The 19,883-nt window shown below is 60.8% G+C and overlaps 3 protein-coding genes across 3 annotated transcripts in view; 2 read left to right on the forward strand and 1 right to left on the reverse strand.

The window, feature by feature from the left end:
- Nucleotides 1–35: 35 nt before the first annotated feature.
- Slc39a7 (solute carrier family 39 member 7) lies at nt 36–3,548 on the reverse strand. Its single transcript, XM_005086864.4, has 7 exons — nt 2,656–3,548; nt 2,378–2,546; nt 2,180–2,242; nt 1,902–2,048; nt 1,624–1,767; nt 1,272–1,468; nt 36–794 (listed from the first exon to the last, which is right to left on the reverse strand). Exons 1-7 carry the CDS (start codon nt 3,100–3,102, stop codon nt 522–524), a joined length of 1,440 nt encoding a protein of 479 aa, XP_005086921.1. The 5' UTR covers nt 3,103–3,548; the 3' UTR covers nt 36–521.
- Nucleotides 3,549–3,740: 192 nt separating this feature from the next.
- Rxrb (retinoid X receptor beta) lies at nt 3,741–10,297 on the forward strand. Its single transcript, XM_040732435.1, is given in 12 exon segments — nt 3,741–4,148; nt 4,150–4,189; nt 4,773–4,834; nt 4,836–4,991; nt 5,422–5,578; nt 5,864–6,043; nt 7,816–7,988; nt 8,428–8,557; nt 8,724–8,856; nt 8,972–9,063; nt 9,355–9,460; nt 9,598–10,297. Coding segments are annotated over 12 exon segments (1,587 nt in total). The 5' UTR covers nt 3,741–3,938; the 3' UTR covers nt 9,746–10,297.
- A 1,383-nt stretch (nt 10,298–11,680) lies between these two features.
- The window catches only part of Col11a2 (collagen type XI alpha 2 chain), a 31,413-nt gene continuing 23,210 nt past the window's right edge, over nt 11,681–19,883 (forward strand). Inside the window, 5 exon segments of the mRNA XM_040732140.1 lie at nt 11,681–11,961; nt 14,267–14,416; nt 14,520–14,730; nt 15,571–15,733; nt 19,107–19,298. Of these exon segments, the coding sequence (XP_040588074.1) occupies nt 11,880–11,961; nt 14,267–14,416; nt 14,520–14,730; nt 15,571–15,733; nt 19,107–19,298 (798 nt within the window). The 5' untranslated portion in view covers nt 11,681–11,879.

Raw genomic sequence — 19,883 nt, forward strand, 5'->3', positions numbered from 1 at the left:
GCTCCCCCCCAAAAACAAAGACTGCACGAGGGACAGAAGATCCAAGTACTTTATTTCTGGTCACCGTTCCTCCCGCCCATTCAAACAGTGATATAAAAGGGATAGAACAAAGATAAATCAGGTCGTGAGACTTTCCAAGGAGCACTCTCCCACCCCGCTTCTTCCAAATCAGGACACACGATTGATGTCGACCCCACTCCTTCTGCAGGGTCTTCCCTGAAGTCACCACTAACCAGTTCAGAGGGAGAGGGACCTCGGAGGGGCTACGGCCACCCCAGTCTTCCTCGTGGTCCCATTTATCTCCCCGAAACCAACAATACTGTTGGGCAGCGCCCCACACTTTGGCCCCTCTGACCTCTCACGCTCTGTGTGACTGTCATACCTCAAAGGCCCCCATTACCAAAGACATCATTCTCCAAGGCTAAAACTCCCTCCTTCCTCTGGGGAGCAACACCGGCCACGCCTCCCCACCGTCTATCTGGGAGTTAGGCAGGGGTGGAGAAGGACAGACTACCCCACCCTCACTCGAGGTGGGCAATCAGCACCATCATGACGACCCCCCCCAGCAGCCCCAGCACCTCCAAAAGTGACTGCAATGGGGACGCCTCTCTCAACAGCTCGGGCAGCACGGACACCGTTGCCACGTAGATAAAGCCACCTGCAGTGAAGGGCAGCACCCAGCCAGGACCTGCCCCACCTGCCACCTCACTGCCCACTGCCCCTCCTTCGGTGACAAGGGCACACGCCGTGCCTGCCAGTGCCCCCACGGCCGTCAGGAGCTGGAGACGCATCGCCTGGTGGGCAGAGAAAGAGAAAGACACAATCACCAACAGCCAAGGGTCAGGTGTCCACGTTTTCGGGGAGGCGGGGGACACGGCTCTCCTTGCTGCACCAAGCATGAGGTCAGACACCTGGATCCCAGGCACCAGCACAGAAAGGCCTGGGCGTGGAGGATGCTTGCAATCCCAGCACCAGGAAGCAGAGGCAGGCAGCTGTCTGGGGCTCCCTGGCCGGCGGGCAGCCTAGTCGAGGAGGCTCTGCCTGAGGAACCACACCCAAGACCCCCAGCTCCCTAAAGGAGCCAGGAAAAACAGGTCGGGGAGCACTAGACAATCCAGGCCCTCCCAGGCTGTGCCCGTGTCCTGTACCCATGCGAGGTCACAGTGCAGCGACACAGAGCACGGGCAGAGGAAACAACCCCGCCCCGTCTAAAGGCTTGGTGGCGGCGGCACAGCTTGGGAGGAGCCCGCAGGCAGGCAGCTGGCACCAACCTGCTTTTTGCTGCAGCCAGACTGGACCAAGATGGCGAAGTCCCCGACCTCGTGAGGCACTTCATGCAGCAGGACTGTCATTGTGGTCAGGATCCCCAGGCCTCGGCCCCCACGAAAGGAAGCGCCGATGGCCAAGCCGTCTGTGAAGTTGTGCGCCAGGTCAGCAGCCAGGTTCAGGTACCCAGACACCCGCAGGTCTTTTGCACAGAGAGAGGAGACAGAAATGATTGAAGGCCGCCACCGCCGCCACGGGGTCCTGGTGTCGCCTGGGGGTTTTCTAGACAGAGCCATCCATCACCTCCTGCACACGTTCTGTGAAAATTCAGCCATCCCACCCACACTCGTCCCGTACCTGAACCGGGCTTTTCCTCCTCTTCTTCAGGGTCCTGAGGTTTCGCTGGCCCATCCCTGGACCCCGCGCTTCCCCCTCTCCTTTTCCTCAAAACCCCCGGCTCCTTTTCTTCCTCCGAGCTGGGCTTTTCCTTTGGGGCGCACTCTGAGGAGGGAGGGGAGAGCAGGCCGTCAGAGCGAGGGAGGGCAGAGCCTCTGCTGCGTCCTCCACCGGAAGCCCGCTCCACCGCGGGAGCCCGAATGCTTTCCGCGGCAGGCGAGGAGGCGGGGCGCACTCACCCTGTCTCCCGTGGGCATGGCTTCCGTGCGTGTGGCCGTGCGCGTGGCCGTGTCCCCCTTTCACGTGTCTAACAAACTTCTCCACCACGAGGAAGGCGACGATCCCACTGAGGACCCAGAGCCCCACAGAGAGGATGGGGCCCTGGCCTGGGAGCAGAGGCATTGAGGCATGAAGGGGAGGCGCAGACCCTGGGCTCCTCCTCCGGTGTGAGGCGGACGGACGGCGGGGGACTGACCGTTCCCGGCATCCCGTCCCTGGGGTCCCACCAATTTCTCACCGCTGTGCGAGTGTCCGTGTCCATGCTGCTGCTGCTGCTGCTGTGTGTGGTGGGAATGCGGCTCTGCGGAGGGAGGGGAGGCAGAAAGAAAAGGGGGAGGAGTGGGTGGATGCAGGCGTGAATCTGAGGACCCCTGGGGAAACCCGGGAAGGCGTCTTAGGCTTAAGCTTTGCGGTGGGTGGCGCGGAGGTTACTCACCGAGAGCGTGCGGGATGAGGTGCAGGAAGGCGTCCCCCAGGAGCCCCCCGGAGGCAAAACTGAGCAAGATCTGGAGCAGGGAGCGATGCCTGGGCGAGTTGGACTCCACTGGGATGAGGAAGAGCACCAAGAACGGAGCCGCGGAGATGAGCACCGTGGCCCCCAGCGCCTGGCGAGCGTGGGGGAAGAGGCACGGGTCAAACACCGAGCTCCCCCAACTGACTTGGGAACCGGTCCCTCTTCCCCTTTCCCCCCCGGGGAGAAGGGGACGGACTCACATAGGCCCAGAGGGTGACGGTGTCCAGATGGTGCTTGGCGCCTGGAGCCCCAGTCTCCCTAGGGGCTCCGTGCCCGTGCCCACTGCCGTGGAGGCCGTCGTGGGAGTGGCCGTGGTGCAAACCCTCGTGCGGATGCCCGCCGTCGTGGCTGTGGGCGGGCCCGTGCCAGATGCTCTCGTGAGTGTGCCCGTGGCCGTGGGCATGGCTGTGTCCGCGGTGGAAATCCTCGTGTGAGTGCCCGTGGCCGTGGGCATGGCTGTGTCCGCGGTGGAAATCCTCGTGTGAGTGCCCGTGCCCGTGGCCAGGGAAGTCCTCCTCCTCCTCCACTCCCGCGTCTTGGTGCGGGTCACCGTGACCCCCGTGCCCGGACACCAGCAGCCCCAAAGCCGCCCCGGCCAGCAGCCCCACGGCTACCCAGTGCGGGGCCCGGAGGAGGCCCCCGGCCATCGCGATGACCCAAGGGGGACAGAGACGACAGCCCTGCTTGGCTCCCAGCTCCACCTGCGCCCTTCGACCACCTCGGCGGCTGGCTGGCTGGCCCCCCTTACATGTGTCCCCCCCTGGCGGGAATCTCTTCTCGCTCCCCGGACCCGATCCCCCTCCCTTCCCCCGGACCGACACCGCTCTAGCCTGCGATCCGCAACGTCACGGCCTCTCTGGGCCCTCGTCTCTATGACCCGCTCGCTGGCGGAGGGGAGAAAGCCCGCCGAGCACCGTCGGGGAGCAGCAGGGGGGCGGCTCACCGGCTCCGGGATGTATCACCACCCCACCCCCCTCTCTCTCGGTCCTCGGCGCGCTGCTGGGACGTGGCACTCACACGCCTCGAGCTCCCGCGAGATCAGGAAGTTCCTCTTTTTTTTTTTTTCCTTTTCAGTGCCAGCATTCCCCCCGCTACCTTTACCAACATGGCGTCGGCGCGGCCGTGCCGCCGGCACGCGCACGCGCACAGCCCGGGGTCATCCCAGGGCAGGGCCGGCCCGGGGCGAGGGCGCTGACTGACGGACGGGCGGAGGGCCCGCCTCCTCTGCGTGCCCCGCCCACCACCACCACCCCTCGGCCAGGGGGCGGGGCCTCGCGGGAGACTTCCCGTCTGCACCAAGATGGCGGCCGCGGCGGCGCCGTCACGGCCTGGCCGGGCCGAGCGGGGCGCCTGAGCCGCGCTGCCTGCCGCAGCTCCCCCGAGCCCTCGCGGCTCCCCCTCGGGTGGTCATCCCCCCCACCCCCGCCGCCTCCCGCTCAGCCCCTTCGCGCGCGCCTCCCCCACCCCACCCCGCCCCGGCGTCATGTCTTGGGCGGCTCGCCCGCCCTTCCTCCCGCCGCGGCATGCCGCGGGGCAGTGTGGGCCGGTGGGGGTGCGGAAAGAGATGCATTGTGGGGTCGCGTCCCGGTGGCGGCGGCGGCGGCCCTGGCTGGATCCCGCGGCGGCGGCGGCGGCGGCGGCGACCGCGACCGGAGAGCAGCAAAGCCCGGAGCCGGAGGCGGAGCCGGAGCCGGGGGGAGGCTGGCCGGGACGGGATGGGCGACAGCGGGCGGGGTGAGTGTCCCGCGGGTCCCCGCCGGCGGCCCCCGTCCCCGTCCCCGCGCCCCCGCCCCCTTGTTTGTAAACACATCGCGCCCTCCCCCGGGGCGGGGCGCGGCGCGGCGGGGGAGCTTCCGCCCTGCAGGTGCGGCGGCCGCGCCGGGCGAGCGTGCGAGCCACCGGGGCGTGGGGAGGACCCGGGGCGTCCGAAGGCCGAGCCTGCTGCGCCCCGGGGGCCCGGGTGTCTCCTCCGCGCTCCCCGTGTGCTGAGTTGGGGACGAGGGCTTCCCTGGTCCACCCCCCCACCCCACGTGTTTCTCCATCCTCCCCCTCCCCCTCGAGGTCAGTTTGGGGGTGACCCGGTAGTCTCCGCCGGAACCGCCTGGTCCCCCCCACCCCCTTCGCTCGCGATTCCTGGGAGTGCAATTGTCGTTTTGGCACCTCAGCGTTTCCTAACTCTCGGGGGGCTGTGGGCTGTGTGGCGTGGGGTCGGGGAGAATTAAAAAGTGTCCGTTTCGGATGATGCACAGACTCAACTCTCGTCTTCCGGTCTCTCCCGTCTCTGTGTGTCTGCCCGTGTGTGTCCCCCGCCTCTCAGATTCCCGAAGCCCAGACAGCTCCTCCCCCAACCCCCTCTCCCAGGGGATCCCGCCGTCGCCTCCCCCCTGGCCCACCTCTCACCCCTTCGGGACCTCCGCCTCCAATGCCACCCCCTCCGCTGGGCTCCCCGTTCCCAGTCATCAGCTCTTCCATGGGGTCCCCTGGTCTGCCCCCTCCGGCTCCCCCAGGATTCTCCGGGCCCGTCAGCAGCCCTCAGGTGAGAGGTTGCCACCTGCTTATCGCCTCTCCCTCCGCTCGCTCTCACTTCCTGGTCTCCTAGCAGGCCCGGAGGCCTCAGACCCCCTTGCTCTGCCTCGAGTAAACTCTTGTTTTGGTGCGTGCTTCTCCCTAGCCCTATTCTCAAAACAAAACAAAAAACTCGAAGCCCAAAGGGAGTGTTATCTGTGATGTCCTCTGCAACTCACAGTGACTTGCTGCCCTTGCAAGACGTGTGCCCTCCGGGGCCGCCGCGTCACACAGTTGCGGAAGGGTGGATGGATGTCCATTCTCGGGGTTACACTCCCGGGAAGGCCTTGACATTAGAGCACAGTGTCGCTAGTACCCTCTGCCATGGGCAGTCGTAGGGGGCCTGCTTAGAGGTAGGGAACGGTTTCCTCCCGTGATTTCCGTGTTTCCTCCCATCCCAGATTAACTCCACAGTGTCGCTCCCTGGGGGTGGGTCTGGCCCCCCCGAAGATGTGAAGCCACCGGTCCTGGGGGTCCGGGGCCTGCACTGCCCACCCCCTCCCGGTGGCCCCGGGGCTGGCAAACGTCTCTGTGCAATCTGCGGGGACCGGAGCTCAGGTATGGGGCTCCGCACAGGTGCAGGGGAGGAGAGGGTGTGCGCTGCTTGCCACTGCCCGTGCGTGCGTGCGTGGGTGGGGCGCCCGTGGGACCTCAGAGCCGTTATCAGACGCAGGGAAAGGGACTCGGCACAGGGGCTCTGGTGGCCGAGGAGTAGACTGGGTTATCTGTCAGCTTCGGCGCGATGCTCTGTGTCTGGGGAGGATTTAGACTTTGTTCCCCCTGTGTGCCGGTTGTCGAGGGACTCGGTAACGGGCCGTCTCCCTGCCACGCTTCCCCCTGTAGGCAAGCACTACGGAGTTTACAGCTGTGAGGGCTGCAAGGGGTTCTTCAAACGCACCATTCGGAAGGACCTGACCTACTCCTGCCGCGATAACAAAGACTGCACGGTGGACAAGCGCCAGAGGAACCGCTGTCAGTACTGCCGCTACCAGAAGTGCCTGGCCACTGGCATGAAGAGGGAGGGTAAGGACTGCCCCGCCCGGCCTGCGGGCACAAGCCCTTCTCACACCCTGCGGGAGAGCCCAGTGGAGGAATGGGACTATCTACAGGAGGGAAATCCCTCCCTCCCTCCCTCCCTCCCTCCCTCCCTCCCTCCCTCCCTCCCTCCCTCCCTCCCTCCCTCCCTCCCTCCCTCCCTCTCTCTCTCTGTCTGTCTCTCTCTCTGTGTCTCTGTCTCTCTCTCTCTCACACACACACCCCTTCCCTCCCACCCTCCAGGGAGCGAAATTTTTTTCTTTTACCTGTCCTCGGCTTGGTCCTGGGTACCTCGCTGTGTCTCCGAGTTTCTATCTTAACAGTTGCTCCTCGGGGTTAACCCTGTGACGCTGTGGGCTCTCCCAGTGTGCTTTGATCTTACCCAAGACGGGCCTCTGTTCTCTCGTCTCCTCTTCACACAGCACCTGTCTCCGTTTGATCCCCTGTCCTCTCTCCGGTCTCCCGGAATCACCGAAGAGGTCAGGTCTTGGCCTGTCTCTTCTCCGTCTCTAAGTAGACCCCCATCCCCGGAATTCTAGGAGACACTTTAGGGCTTATTTTAGTCCGATCCCCGCTTTAAAGAACAGGAATCTTGGCTTCCCCAAGGTCACAGCAGCAGCGTGGCAGGACTGGACTCAGAACACATACCTCCAGAGACCTGGGCCAGGGTCATCAGTGTCATCAAGACCTGGGCCAGGGTCATCAGTGTCATCAAGACCTGGGCCAGGGTCATCAGTGTCATCAAGACCTGGGCCAGGGTCATCAGTGTCATTAAGACCTGGGCCAGGGTCATCAGTGTCATCAAGACCTGGGCCAGGGTCATCAGTGTCATCAAGACCTGGGCCAGGGTCATCAGTGTCATCAAGACCTGGGCCAGGGTCATCAGTGTCATCAAGACCTGGGCCAGGGTCATCAGTGTCGTGGCATCCATCGTCCTGAGTCAGCAGAGCATAGGGGTTGCTGTCAGGCATGCCTGGAGTCAGTCGTGGAACTGGCCGTATATTGTGTGAATTTAGGGGGCTATTTAATGTCTTTAACCTCAGCTTCCTCATCCTTAAACGTGGGGGCAGGAACCCACAAGGCCATAAGACACCCCAGTGCATGTCAAAGCACGTCAGCATTTTTTTTTAGCATATCATGTACCCTTTTTTTGTTTTTGTTTTTGAGACAGGGTTTCTCTGTGGCTTTGGAGGCTGTCCTGGAACTCGCTCGGTAGTCCAGGCTGGTCTCGAACTCACAGAGATCCGCCTGCCTCTGCCTCCCGAGTGCTGGGATTAAAGGTGTGCGCCACCAACGCCCGGCTACCCTATTTTTTTCAATTCATTTATTTATTATATGCATAGTGTTTTGCCTGCATAGACACCTACATGACAGAAGAGGGCACCAGATCTCATTACAGATGGCTGTGAGCCACTATGTGACTTGCAGGGAATTGAACTCAGGTTCTCTGGAAGAGCAGCCAAGGCTCTTAACCTCTGAGCCGTCTCTCCAGCCCAGTCAGCCCTATTTAAAGGCAGATTCTTCTCTGATTCTTTCACCCTTCCATTACCAGCTGGACCCGCTTATCTGCCTATTTATTTACTTACCCGTGTATCCATTTGTGGTGATGGGGTCTTGTGCGAGCTTGGCGGTTGCTCTGGGGGGGCCACCCCAGTCTCTAACCGTCTCTAGTTGCTGTGTCTCCCAAGGGACATCAGTCAGACTCACAGTTGGCGTCTGACTTGGCACCTCCCCCTCCTTCTTACCCCCCCCCCCCACAGCGGTCCAGGAGGAGCGGCAGCGGGGCAAAGACAAAGACGGGGATGGGGACGGGGCTGGGGGCGCCCCCGAGGAGATGCCGGTGGACAGGATCCTGGAGGCAGAGCTCGCCGTGGAGCAGAAGAGTGACCAAGGCGTTGAGGGTCCCGGGGGCACCGGGGGGAGCGGCAGCAGCGTGAGTGTGGGGTCGATCCCTCCTCCCTCGGGTGGGGGCTGGGGAAGGAGTCCAGGCGTGACCCCCGTACTGGAAGGCCTCTCCCTGTCTGAGGCGAGTCCGGCGTGGCGGCGCTCGCCTATAATCCAGCACTCGGGAGGCCGGGAGGCAGGTGGATCTCCAAAGTGTGTTCAAGGCCAGCCTGGTCTACATAGCGAGTTCCGGGCCGGCCGGGACCACGCAGCAGCGAGACCCTGTCTCAGGAGTCTGTCTCTGATGTGGGGTGACTGCGCCCTCGCCTCTGCTCCCACCGCCCCCACGGGAAAGTCCAGAGCAGAGAGGAGTCTGAATGAGTTACAGAGACGGGTTCCGACGGGGCCTGAAGGGATAAAGCGGGGTGTCAAAGCCTCCGCCAAGGAAGGTGTCTCCACCCTTCCCGTGCACCTCCTGGTCTCTGCAGCCAAATGACCCAGTGACTAACATCTGCCAGGCGGCTGACAGACAGCTGTTCACGCTCGTTGAGTGGGCGAAGAGGATCCCACACTTCTCCTCCCTGCCCCTGGATGACCAGGTCATACTGCTGCGGGCAGGTCAGTGACCCTGTGACCCCTCTGTGTCCTCCTGACCTTCGGGGACCCTAGTAGCCTCCCTTCTCTTGCATGATCAGGGAGCTTGCCCGCTATTTTCTCTGTGGCCTGGGCCCCGCCCCGCGGCCTGGTGTCTGGCTGCTGACCCTTGGCGCACTCTGGCCCCTAGGCTGGAACGAGCTCCTCATTGCCTCCTTCTCCCATCGGTCCATCGATGTCCGAGATGGCATCCTCCTGGCCACGGGTCTTCATGTGCACAGAAACTCAGCCCATTCCGCAGGCGTGGGAGCCATCTTTGATCGGTCAGTGGCCCTTGGCCAGGCTGTCCTGTAGCTAGAAGGGGTGGGGCTACAGGCTGGTCCGTGTCCAAGGCTGGCTGAGCTGTGACCTTTGAGTGACCTGCAGGTCCCTCTCCAGGGTGCTGACAGAGCTAGTGTCCAAAATGCGTGACATGAGGATGGACAAGACAGAGCTTGGCTGCCTGCGGGCAATCATTCTGTTCAATCCAGGTAAGAGGAGGCCGCCCAGCCTCTCGGCCCAAGGCAGCCAGCCCTGCCCGGCTGGAGTCCCCTTTTCTCCAACAGCGTCTCTCCCCACCCCCAGTAAGACCCGCAGCCCACACGTCTCTTAACTAACCCCCCCAAAAAACATTCACTGATACCTCCCCTTCTGGCCGGGCTGCACAAACCCAAGGGGCCTCACTTCCCTGAGGGGCATCGCCCTGAGGGCCCCGCTGCATGTCTGTCCCGACCTGACTCACCTGCCCTCCTCCCCTGGCTCTCCCCCTTCTACCATCCCAGATGCCAAGGGCCTCTCCAACCCCGGAGAGGTGGAGGTCCTGCGGGAGAAGGTGTACGCGTCCCTGGAGACCTACTGCAAGCAGAAGTACCCGGAGCAGCAGGGCCGGTGAGAGGAGGGGCTTCAGGGCTGCGGCCCACAGAGAGTGCCAGGCTGCAGTGTGTCCAGGAGGGGCTTCAGGGCTGCGGCCCTCTGGGCGAGGGCCTGATGGGTGCCTGCTCTCACTCCCTCCCGCCCCACCCCAGGTTCGCCAAGCTGCTGCTGCGTCTTCCGGCCCTGCGCTCCATCGGCCTCAAGTGTCTGGAGCACCTGTTCTTCTTCAAGCTCATCGGCGACACCCCCATTGACACCTTCCTCATGGAGATGCTCGAGGCTCCCCACCAGCTGGCCTGAACTCAGACTCACGCGTGCGTGCGTGTGTGCGTGCGCCCCTCAGCTGTGGGGAGTGCCACCTCCGTGGGAGAGGGCTCGAGCCTGGGCAGGGTGGGAGGGGCCGAGGGCCCAACCAGAGCCGTGGGCAGATGGCGCCCAGAGGAGGAGGGCAGCCTGCAAGGAACCTGGTGACCCTGAGCAGCGTTTGCCTGGTCTCCACGTCGGAAGGGACCCCAGATCCCTTTGACGACCACATGTCTACCTTCAGTGGCCTTGAGTCTCTGAATTTGCCGGGGTCTCCCTGACGTGGGCGATTCTCACCCTGGCTCCCCCAGCACAAAGCACTGGCCCTGCTCCCTGCGCGCGGGGACCCCGCGCCCTTCTCAAGAGTGGACTGGAGCTCCTCTGGAAAGGGTGTCGAGGGGCAGGCCCCCCCAAGCTGATGGCCCTTCATCCCCCCAACTTGACAGAGGGGGGGCAGAGGGAGGGCGCCCGCCTCCGCCTGTCAGCCCCCTTCATGCAGCTCCTGCAGTCAGACTGACGAATAAAGGGTATGGTGAAGGGGCCGATGGAGATGGAGGAGCTGACGGCTATTTTTAATTTCCTTGAGGAGAGACTGGGAGTTAGACTCAAAGAAGTACTGTACATCCCCGGGTTGACGTCAGTGCCACGGCTGGAGGCGGCCTGTGGGCAAGGAGGCCCCTCGGGTGGTCTGTCCCTGTGGCTGACTCCCTCACCTGGAAGGGGTCTGGGCTGTGACCGGGCCGCTGATTTGGGTGGCGCTGTCCCTGCTCCTCAGCACACAGGCTGTGGGGGTGGCCTGCTTTCAGAGATGGGTGCTGGGCTGCATGGTTTTAGCCCCGGGTCTCTTGGGGGTCCCTCCCCCCTCTCACACATAAACTCGCCTTCCAGTTAAAGTAGCCGTTTTATGGACTGAGGTGACTGGGCGGCGGGCACCGTGGCATCGGCTAGGTGTAGGGATATTGGGTGAGAAACACTGCCTTGCTCCCTGGGCTCCCTGGGGCTGCAGAGGCAGCGCAGGGGGGGGGGGACACAAGGCGCGCTTTGTCGGGAGGGGGAGAGGGTGTGCCAGGGCGGGGGCGGGGCTGCCCACGGAGGAGGGAGGCGGCTGCTTCTCAAAGGCGCCTTGTTCGCGATGCCCTCCCCGCCAGCGGGCGGTGTCTCCTCTCTCCAGCTTTCTCCCGGCTGCGCCGCAGGCTCCGGGCAGACCCGGCGCCGTGCCCACACGGAGGGGTGCGCTGGTCTCCACACGCCCCTCCTGGAGCGGCCACGTCCCCGAGTGACCCTTTAGCCAGACCCTTGTAGCAGCATCGCTTGTCCCCTGGTCACAGTCCTGTGCCCCTTTTCACTGTTTTACCCAGTCCAGTATTTCTATCTCCTTGGGCGGTTAGCCAGCTTGCCCATCTCTGGCCGAAGCGAGGCGACCCCACGCCCCCCCACGTTTGGGTCGCTATCTATAGCCGGGTCTATAAACACCCCGCCCAGGGTTGCTCTGTAATTACATGGGGCGGGATGGAGGAGGTAATTACGGAGACCTGATTACGAGTGGGCGTGGGGCGGTCGCCTGTAGTCCCGCCCCTTATGTCCCACTGTGCCCCGAGTCCCTCCCCGGACTCTACAGAGGGGCTCTGGGTCCCCAAGGGCGGGGGTCCGTAGGATGTGTGACCGGACCATGGGGTCCTAAAAAGGAAGGCCTAGAGAAGATACCTTGTGTTCCCCCAAAGACAATCCTAGGGCGCACACAGGCCACCTAATCCCTCCAGGAGTAGGAGTGCACGGTTCCAGGGCCAGCGAGTGAGGAGCGGTTCTCGCCCCCACACTCCCCTGCCCAGGTGGAGATCGGGGGTGGGGTTTCCCCTTGGTGGCTGTGGGCGGGCAGCTAGAGGCGGGGGCCGGACCTAGGGGCGGGGGCGAGCTGGGGTCTCTGAGCTGCCAGGGTGGCCAGGGGCACACAGTAGCGGCCACCGAGGAGCAAGCAGCAGTGACAAGCGGAGGTACCCCCAACAGCATCTTGCTGCATGGACCTGGCCGCCGAGAGCTGCTGACATCCCTGGGTCCTGGTTCCAAGGCTCAGCACGCTCTGTCTACCGTCGGCACCAGGGCTGTCTGGGTCTCGGACCCGGCATTCTGAGCCATGGAGCGGGGCAGCGGCTGCCACCGCCTCCTACTACTCCTACCTCTGGTGCTGGGGCTGAGTGCTGCCCCGGGATGGGCAGGTAAGAGGAGTCCTGCCTGGGTGTCAGTCGGCTGGAGGTTGGAGCATCTGCCTGGAAGGGACCACAGATACCTAGAGTAGGAGTGTCTGAGTCTTAAGAAAGGGATTTGGGGTGACCAGGGTTTAGGATGAAGGATGAACACTTGAGTTCCTTGAAGCCAATATGGGACTGTCTTCCTCCTTGAAATGACCGGTGGAGGGCAGGTAATGCCACCGGATGGGGACCACAGCCCAGAGCCTGAGCAAGTTGGGCTCTTGGCTTGGGTCCCTAGAAAGACCCGAGGATGCCCAAAGCCAGTCTTGTCCAGGCTTTGCTGATGTCGAGGCAGTGAATACCAGGGCTGATGGGTAAGGGGATCAGGACAGACATGTGTAGGTCAGAGCCTAGGAGGCTACCTTCACCATCCGGTCCTGTTTGGGTCCCCCACCCCCTCCCTGTGCCCTGGATGCTGCCACGCGGCTGGCTCTAGGGAGCACCGGGGCTGGCTGCCAACAGGACGGCCGCTGGACAGGCCAGGATCAGGTGTCCGAGGCCAGAGCCGACTCTTTGCATTCCTGCCCCTCCCCTCCCCCTCCGGCCAGCCCGACTCCTCTGGGACCCTGGTGTCCACAGGTCCAATCTTTCCCCGTTTTCTCCCCCAGAGGGGAAAGGCTCCTAGAAAAAAGGGTTTGGTGTCAGAGTAGAGTCTGGGAGTTGCGGGTCCAAGCAGGAGAGAATGAGCTCCTCTCTCCCAGAATGGGGGGGGGGGGGGAGGCAGGAGCTGACTTTGTATATATCTCCATTATTCATGTTTTCTCTTCTCTGGGGAGAAAATATGCAGAGTGACAGTGTAAGGGATATAGATTAGACCAAAGAAATAACAGAGGAAAAAAATGAAGTGCAGGGGACTGACCAAGATAACTGTCTCTTATTTGGGAGCTGAGTGGGTGGAGGAGGGAGTCCAGGGAGATGGGCGACTAAGAATTCCTGAGGACAGGCATTTGGGGGCTCAGGGCAATTGGTGGGGTGCCAACGGGTCTGAGGCAGTGGGGTTAGTATGTGGCTTGAGGGGGGCGGGCTGTGGGCATGGTGCGGAACTGTCCTCCACTGGGCCTTGGTGGAGGGTGGGGATCTCCAAGGTCTCCTTGGCCTGGGGAGGGTGGGTGTCTCTGTGAGTCTCTGTGTCTCGGTCTCCCTCACCTTCCTCTCTCAAAGCTGCCCTTGTGTGTCAGTGTTTGCAGAGCCGCCACACTTGGGGGCCAGGCTCCTCAGGGGCGGGGGAAGGTCGCGGTTTCCTCAGCTCCTGGACTCAAAGGGCCTTTTCTCTCCTGCCCACCCCACCTCATCCACCCCGCCCAGCTCTGCTCTCCTGACTGCCCTGGCCCTCTGCCCCGCCCCACGCCTCTACCAACACTCAAGAGCCCCCTCTGTGGGAGCTCTCAGCCGCGGGTGGTGTGAGACCAGGGAGTTTGGGCCCCGGAAGCCGAAATCCAAGGAGACCTGGCAGACTTGAGATGGTGGGGGATGGAAGGGCAGGACCGAGGGTCCAGGTGTGGGGAGCCTGCCCGGGGTTTGGGCAAGAACTCTGATGGCATCCACAGATGTGTGGCTCGGGGCCCTGGCCCCGCTCCTGTTCTGCGTGGCAGCTTCAGCTCCCCCCCCCCCAGTCATCCCCAAACCTATTCACCAAGCCTGGGGGCAGAGGCGTCTGGGGTCGCCCTGTTCTTCCATCCCCTTCCTTAGTCCAGTCAGAGCTGCCCTGCCCCCATCCCAACCCAGACTTGAGCGGCAGCGGCGGGAAGACCCCTCTCAACACGGCCGCCCCTCTGGCCTCCCTGTGCCCAGGATGATCGATCGCCCAGATGTTGTTTGTGCTAGAGACCAAGCAGATGATGCCAGGAAGCCAGGAACCGGGAGATACAGAGAGGGAGGGAGAGAGAAAAGGATGGGCAGGGCGTGGGGGGAGAAGGGAAAGCAGAAGAGGGATGGGGGGTCCGACAGGTGTACACGCAGGAGCGCAGGGGCAGAGAGGGAAGGGGAGGCGGGGGGGGGGCAGGAGATGACAGTGAGAGGTCTTAACTGAGATTCACAGCTTAGAGGCAGCGCGCGTGCGCACGCGCTCTGAGGCCCAGATGCCCCGAGAGGGAGGGCACGAGAGCGTGGAGTTGCTCGCCAGCCAGGGCTAGCAGCACAGCCGCCGCCACTCTGGGTCACTTTGCTTCCCATCCCGGATAGGGCCCTTTCAGAGCGTAAGGGGGACTGAATAGGAGGAGAACTGGGTGTTCCCTATTGAGGCACGCTCTGCTCTGCGCCCTGACTCTCCCAGGTGCACCCTCTGTGGATTTACTGCGCGCCCTGAGGTTCCCCTCCCTTCCTGATGGTGTCCGGAAATCAAAAGGGCTCTGCCCGTCTGATGTGGCCTACCGCGTGTCACGACCCGCCCAGCTCAGCGCGCCCACCCGCCAGCTCTTCCCAGGTTTGGGCAGTGAGATGGGGAGGGGGGAGGTGAAGTTTGGGGGGTCTCTTCACCTCTCACTCCATCTGTGTGTATGTCTCTCTCTCTCTCCCCGGGGCACCAGGAGGCTTCCCCAGAGATTTCTCCCTGGTGACCGTCGTCCGGACCCGCCCTGGCCTCCAGGCTCCCCTCTTGACCCTATATAGTGTACAGGGGGTCCAGCAGCTGGGCCTCGAGCTCGGCCGCCCCGTCCGCTTCCTGTATGAGGACCAGAGGGGACGGCCACAAGCCCCCTCTCAGCCCGTTTTCCGAGGCCTCAACCTAGCAGATGGCAAGTAAGTTTGTCCCCTTTGGCCTGCCTGACCCATGCTGTCAGCCTCACCCCCCCCAACCCCCACACTAGCCCGCTGCTTGAACTCGTCACTTCTTGATTAGGGTTTGGGTCTCGGAGTCTATGTCTAGGAATGGGAATAAAACGGTACCTGCTGTCCGGGCGTTGGTGACGCCTCACGCATTTAATCCCAGCACTCGGGAGGCAGAGGCGGGCAGGTCTCTGTGAGTTCGAGGCCAGCCTGGTCTACAAGAGCTAGTTCCAGGACAGCCTCCAAAGAGAGAGACAGAGAGAAACCCTGTCTCGAAAAACCAACCAACCAACCAACAAACAAAAAACAAACAAAAACAAGAAAGGTACCTGCTGGCACGCTGGAAGAGGACCTATCTTTTTGAGCCTTAGTTTCTATGTCTATAAGGATCATCACATGCGCCACCCCAACTAGGAAATGGTTGCAGGGTGCCCTCGCTGTAAACACCTGATAAGTGGTAACCCTTGCTTGTAATTCTTTAACGATTTTAGTTTAATTTATGTGTGTGGGTGTTTCGCCTGCATGCCTGCCACCTGTAGATGCCAGAAGATCAGACCCCCCCAGGCAGTAGAGTTACAGGTGATTGTGAGCCACCGTGTGGGTGCCGGGATTTGAGCCCAGGTCCTCTGGAAGAGCAGCCAGTGCTCTTAACCACGGAGCCGCCTCTCCAGCCCCACTGCTGTCTGTTATTTTTTTTAAATCCCGTTATCCTCGCCAGACTCCTCCCTCTACTAGCTGTCTCCCAGCCCTGTTGACTCTCGCCTTCACGTGCATGCGTCAGTCAGTCACGTGAGCGTCTCGCCCCACGGTTAGGTGGCACCGAGTGGCTGTGGCCGTGAAGGGTCAGTCTGTCACCCTCATTGTGGACTGTAAGAAGCGAGTCACCCGGCCCCTCCCCCGAAGTGTGAATCCGGTGCTGGACACCCGCGGGGTGGTGATCTTCGGAGCCCACATCCTGGATGACGAAGTCTTCGAGGTAAGCGCGGCAGCAGACTGAGGAGCGCGGCTTCGGCCCCCGTGTCTCCGAAGCCGCACCTGTGGCTCCAGCCCTCTGTCTTCCCGGGCCGAAGCCTTCATTTTTTCTTCCCAGGATTTTTTAAAATCTCCATTTATGGTCTTCAGGGCTGATTCCCCCCCACAAGGGGCAGCAAGAGGCCGCTTACATAGATACGGTTTATAGCCGTTTACTCGGTGACTCGTTGGTCGCCGCCCGCCATCGAGCTATTCCTTCACGCGTTTGCTTGTTCATTCACGCGCCCCCATCACCAGTCACCCACAGACCACCCCTCTTCATGCGTCCACCACCCACGCATCCACGTGGCCAGCTGACACCACCGGCCTGCCTCGGGATGCACGCACCGGCATACCTGTTCATCCGTTTACACGCCTGACCGTCTACCCCGGCACAACTCCTCCCTCCTCAAACCACTCATCTGCCCGTCTCTTTAACCTGCCCACCATCTATTCATGCCTCCACTCACCCACTTACTCCGTCTACCTATACATACGTGGACACATGTGTATACATACATGGACACACGCATCAGCTTACTCCATCTACTATACATATGTGGACACATGCGTATACATACATGGACTCATGCATATACATACATGGACACACGCATCAGCTCACTCCATCTACCTAGACATACGTGGACACATGTGTATACATACGTGGACACACAGATCAGCTTACTCCATCTACTTATACATATGTGGACACATGCATCAGCTCACTCCATCTACCTAGACATACATGGACACATGCATATACATACATGGACACACACATATACATACGTGGACTCATGCATCAGCTCACTCCGTCTACCTAGGCATACATGGACACATGCATATACATACGTAGACTCATGCATCAGCTCACTTTGTCTACCTATACATACATGGACTCATGCATATACATACATGATCACATGCATATACATACATGGACACACACATCAGCTCACTCCATCTACCTAGACATACATGGACACATGTGTATACATACATGGACTCATGCATATACATACATGGACACACGCATCAGCTCACTCCATCTACCTAGACATACATGGACACATGCGTATACATACATGGACTCATGCATACACATACAAGGACACACACATCAGCTCGCATAGCCACGTATCCCCTACAGCCCGACTGCTCCTGTGCAGGTTCACCCACTCACCGCACCACCACTCCCCTCCAGCCACACGCTTACCGAGTATCAGCCCCTCCATATAGCTGGGCAGCAGTGTGCATCCGTTACTCTGTGCCTCCCGTTCATTTGCCCACAGGCCTGTCCATCCGACCATCTGTCTATCCATCCACCCATCCACCCATCCATCCGTCCATCTGTCCATCCATCAGTCCACCCATCCATCCATCCATCCATCCTTCCATCCATCCACCCATCCATCCATCCGTCCTTCCATCCATCCATCAGTCCACCCACCCATCCATCCATCCGTCCTTCCATCCATCCATCAGTCCATCCATCCATCCACCCATCCATCCATCCGTCCATCCATCCATCCACCCATTCATCCATCCATCAGTCCATCCATCCATCCACCCATCCATCCATCCATCTGTCCATCCATCAGTCCACCCATCCACCATCCATCTTTCCATCCATCCACCCATCCATCCATCCATCCATCCATCCATCCATCCATCCATCCATCTGTCCATCCGTCCGTCCACCCATCCACCATTCTCCTCACTGCCCTTGAACCCCCACTGACCCGCCTCCCTTCCTGCTCTGCCCGTCCATTCACCCATTTCCTCACCCGCCCACACAGCCGGATACCACGTTCTGATCGCCTAGTGGTGAAGGAAGACGCAGGTACGGCAGTGTAAGGTCTCTGTGTGGACTAAGTACTTTGCCACTGAGATTCAGAAGGAGACACATTCTTCGTTTCTAGAGGTCCCTTCCCAGAATTCCCACCGTCGCTGATGCTGTATGGTGAAGGCCCCCAAGGCTGTGCCTGTCTCTATGTGCCCTGCCCGTGTGACCATAGGAGCAGGGAGGAGGTGGCCTTGTTGAGTCTGAAGTTGGAAGGCATGAGTTCTAGTCCTGACCTGGCTCATCATTGCCTTTTTTTTTTTTATTTAAGTTAGAAACAAGTTTGCTTCACACATCAATCCCAGCTCCCCCTCCCCTCCTTCCCCCACCCTCCCCACCAACCCCCTCCCAGTCCTCCACCCAATCTCCACTCCGATCCCCAAGGAGGGTGAGGCCGTCCATGGAGGATCTCCAGAGTCTGTCATTTCATCCAGGGCAGGGCCCTAGGTCCTACCACAAGAGTCCAGGCTGAGAGAGCTTCCCTCATTGTGGGATGGCACTCAAAGTCCATTTGTACGCCAGGGATAAATACTACCCAGCCATCATTGCTTTTTTTTTTTGAGATATGAAATAAAGGGATGAAAGTGCTTGTTCTCCTGACTGTCCTCCTGACTGTTCCCGTTGTCCCTGTAAGCGGGTCGTGACCTCCCATGATACCGCTTAGTCCCAGACCATTGCGTAAGATATAGCTTAGCCGGGCGGGCGTTGCTGGTGCACACCTTTAATCCCAGCACTCGGGAGGCAGAGGCAGGCGAATCTCTGTGAGTTCGAGGCCAGCCTGGTCTACAGAGCGAGTTTCAGGACAGCCTCCAAAACAATACAGAGAAACCCTGTCTCGAAAAACCAAAAAAAAAAAAAAAAAGATATAGCTTATTCAGTCATTCATCACCGGTCCAAATTTGTGTGTTTATTGCCCTGCCCAGTCACCCACAGACAGACAACCCCCTCTTCATGCGCCCGCCACCCATTCATCCACCCGGCCAGCCGACGCCACCGGCCTGCCTCTGGATGTCCGCAGCCTCCTTACCTGCTCATCCGTTTACTCGCCTGACCATCTACCCAGTCGCTTTGTCCCAGGCTATCCCTCTCGCGTCTCTGAGTCCCTCTGTCTGTCTCTAAACCTCTGCTTACGCTGAACTCCGCTCTGGGCTGCTTTTCGCCAAGTGACCACACGTCTGTTGTGGACACCCATCGCCTGCGCCCCTCAGGCTAGCCTCAGCACAACAAGAGCTCTGCTCTGATTTCCCCGGTGTCTTCCCAGTGGAGTGTCCAAGAGAAAACTCAGGGCGGGGAAGATTGAGAAACCGAGGCAGCAGCTGTGTAAGTGCAGGGTGAGGGTAGTCACTACCACAGCAGACACCGTGAAGGCTCCTGTCCCGATCGTTGGAGTACAGTGAAGCCTAACCAAAGGAAGCAGGTGGGAGAGAGTCCCTCTGTCTGTCTGTCTCTCCATCGTTTTTTTTTTTTCTCCCCCCTCCTTATATCTTTGCAGGGCGATGTTCAGGAGCTGGTCATTGTCCCGGGCGTCCAAGCTGCCTATCAGTCCTGTGGACAGAAGGATCTGGAATGTGAGAGGGCACAGCGGGACGCACCTCAGACCCAGAGGCCTCACAGAGCCCAGAGATCCCCGAAGAAGCAGCCGTCAAGGCTCCATAAGCCGCAGAGCCAGGAGCCCCAGCGACAGGTGAGAGCGTTGGGCAAACCGAGACTTCAAGGTTGTGGGGAGGACACTGGGGTTCTCCAGGGCAGGTCCTCCCGCCCTCCCCCCCCCCCCCCCGCCGCCATGTTGCTCCATCCCATCCTCTCCTTAGATTCCCCCATCGTGCCCTCCTCCCCATCCTCAGTCATCAACGCTTTTTATTTTCACTTAAAAATAAAAAGAGTCCTTGTGAAGAACCCCCGGCGGGAGCTATGTGCCCTGCCGTCTTCTTCTTCCTGTCTGCCTCTGGTTTCCCATCCCTTTCTTGAATTAAGAGATTGGAAGACGTTAGGGCACAGGTGAGCCCCGAGGCATGGGGGCAGGAGAAGGAAGCTGAGAAGTGATGGGGGGTGGGGAGTGATGGGAGGGACTAGGGGCAGAGAGAATCTCAAAGGTGGGCGGTCTGGAAGAGTGGGGACAGGGAGCAGAGTCTCTGGCTCTCGCCAAGTGCCTTGGGGAGGGGGGATGATGGGAAGAGGGATGGTCTAGGTTGTGTGTGTGTGTGGGAGGTCTGGGTGGTTGGGTGACAGATGTGTTTTGGGGACAGTGACCTGAAGACCTGGAGGGTCA

This window comes from Mesocricetus auratus, unplaced genomic scaffold (genome assembly GCF_017639785.1).
Source record: "Mesocricetus auratus isolate SY011 unplaced genomic scaffold, BCM_Maur_2.0 Super-Scaffold_100027, whole genome shotgun sequence".
Classification (NCBI taxonomy): Eukaryota; Metazoa; Chordata; class Mammalia; order Rodentia; family Cricetidae; genus Mesocricetus; species Mesocricetus auratus.

Excerpts from the sequence above, each read along its gene's own strand:
- Slc39a7 (XM_005086864.4), bottom strand. The coding sequence starts at position 3,102 with ATGGCCGGGGGCCTCCTCCGGGCCCCGCACTGGGTAGCCGTGGGGCTG. Across the intron at positions 2,547-2,655 it reads CCGTCACCCTCTGGGCCTAT|GCGCTGGGGGCCACGGTGCT; the intron begins GTGAGTCCGTCC and ends CACGCTCGCCAG. Across the intron at positions 1,768-1,901 it reads CCATGCCCACGGGAGACAGG|AGTGCGCCCCAAAGGAAAAG; the intron begins GTGAGTGCGCCC and ends CTCCCTCCTCAG.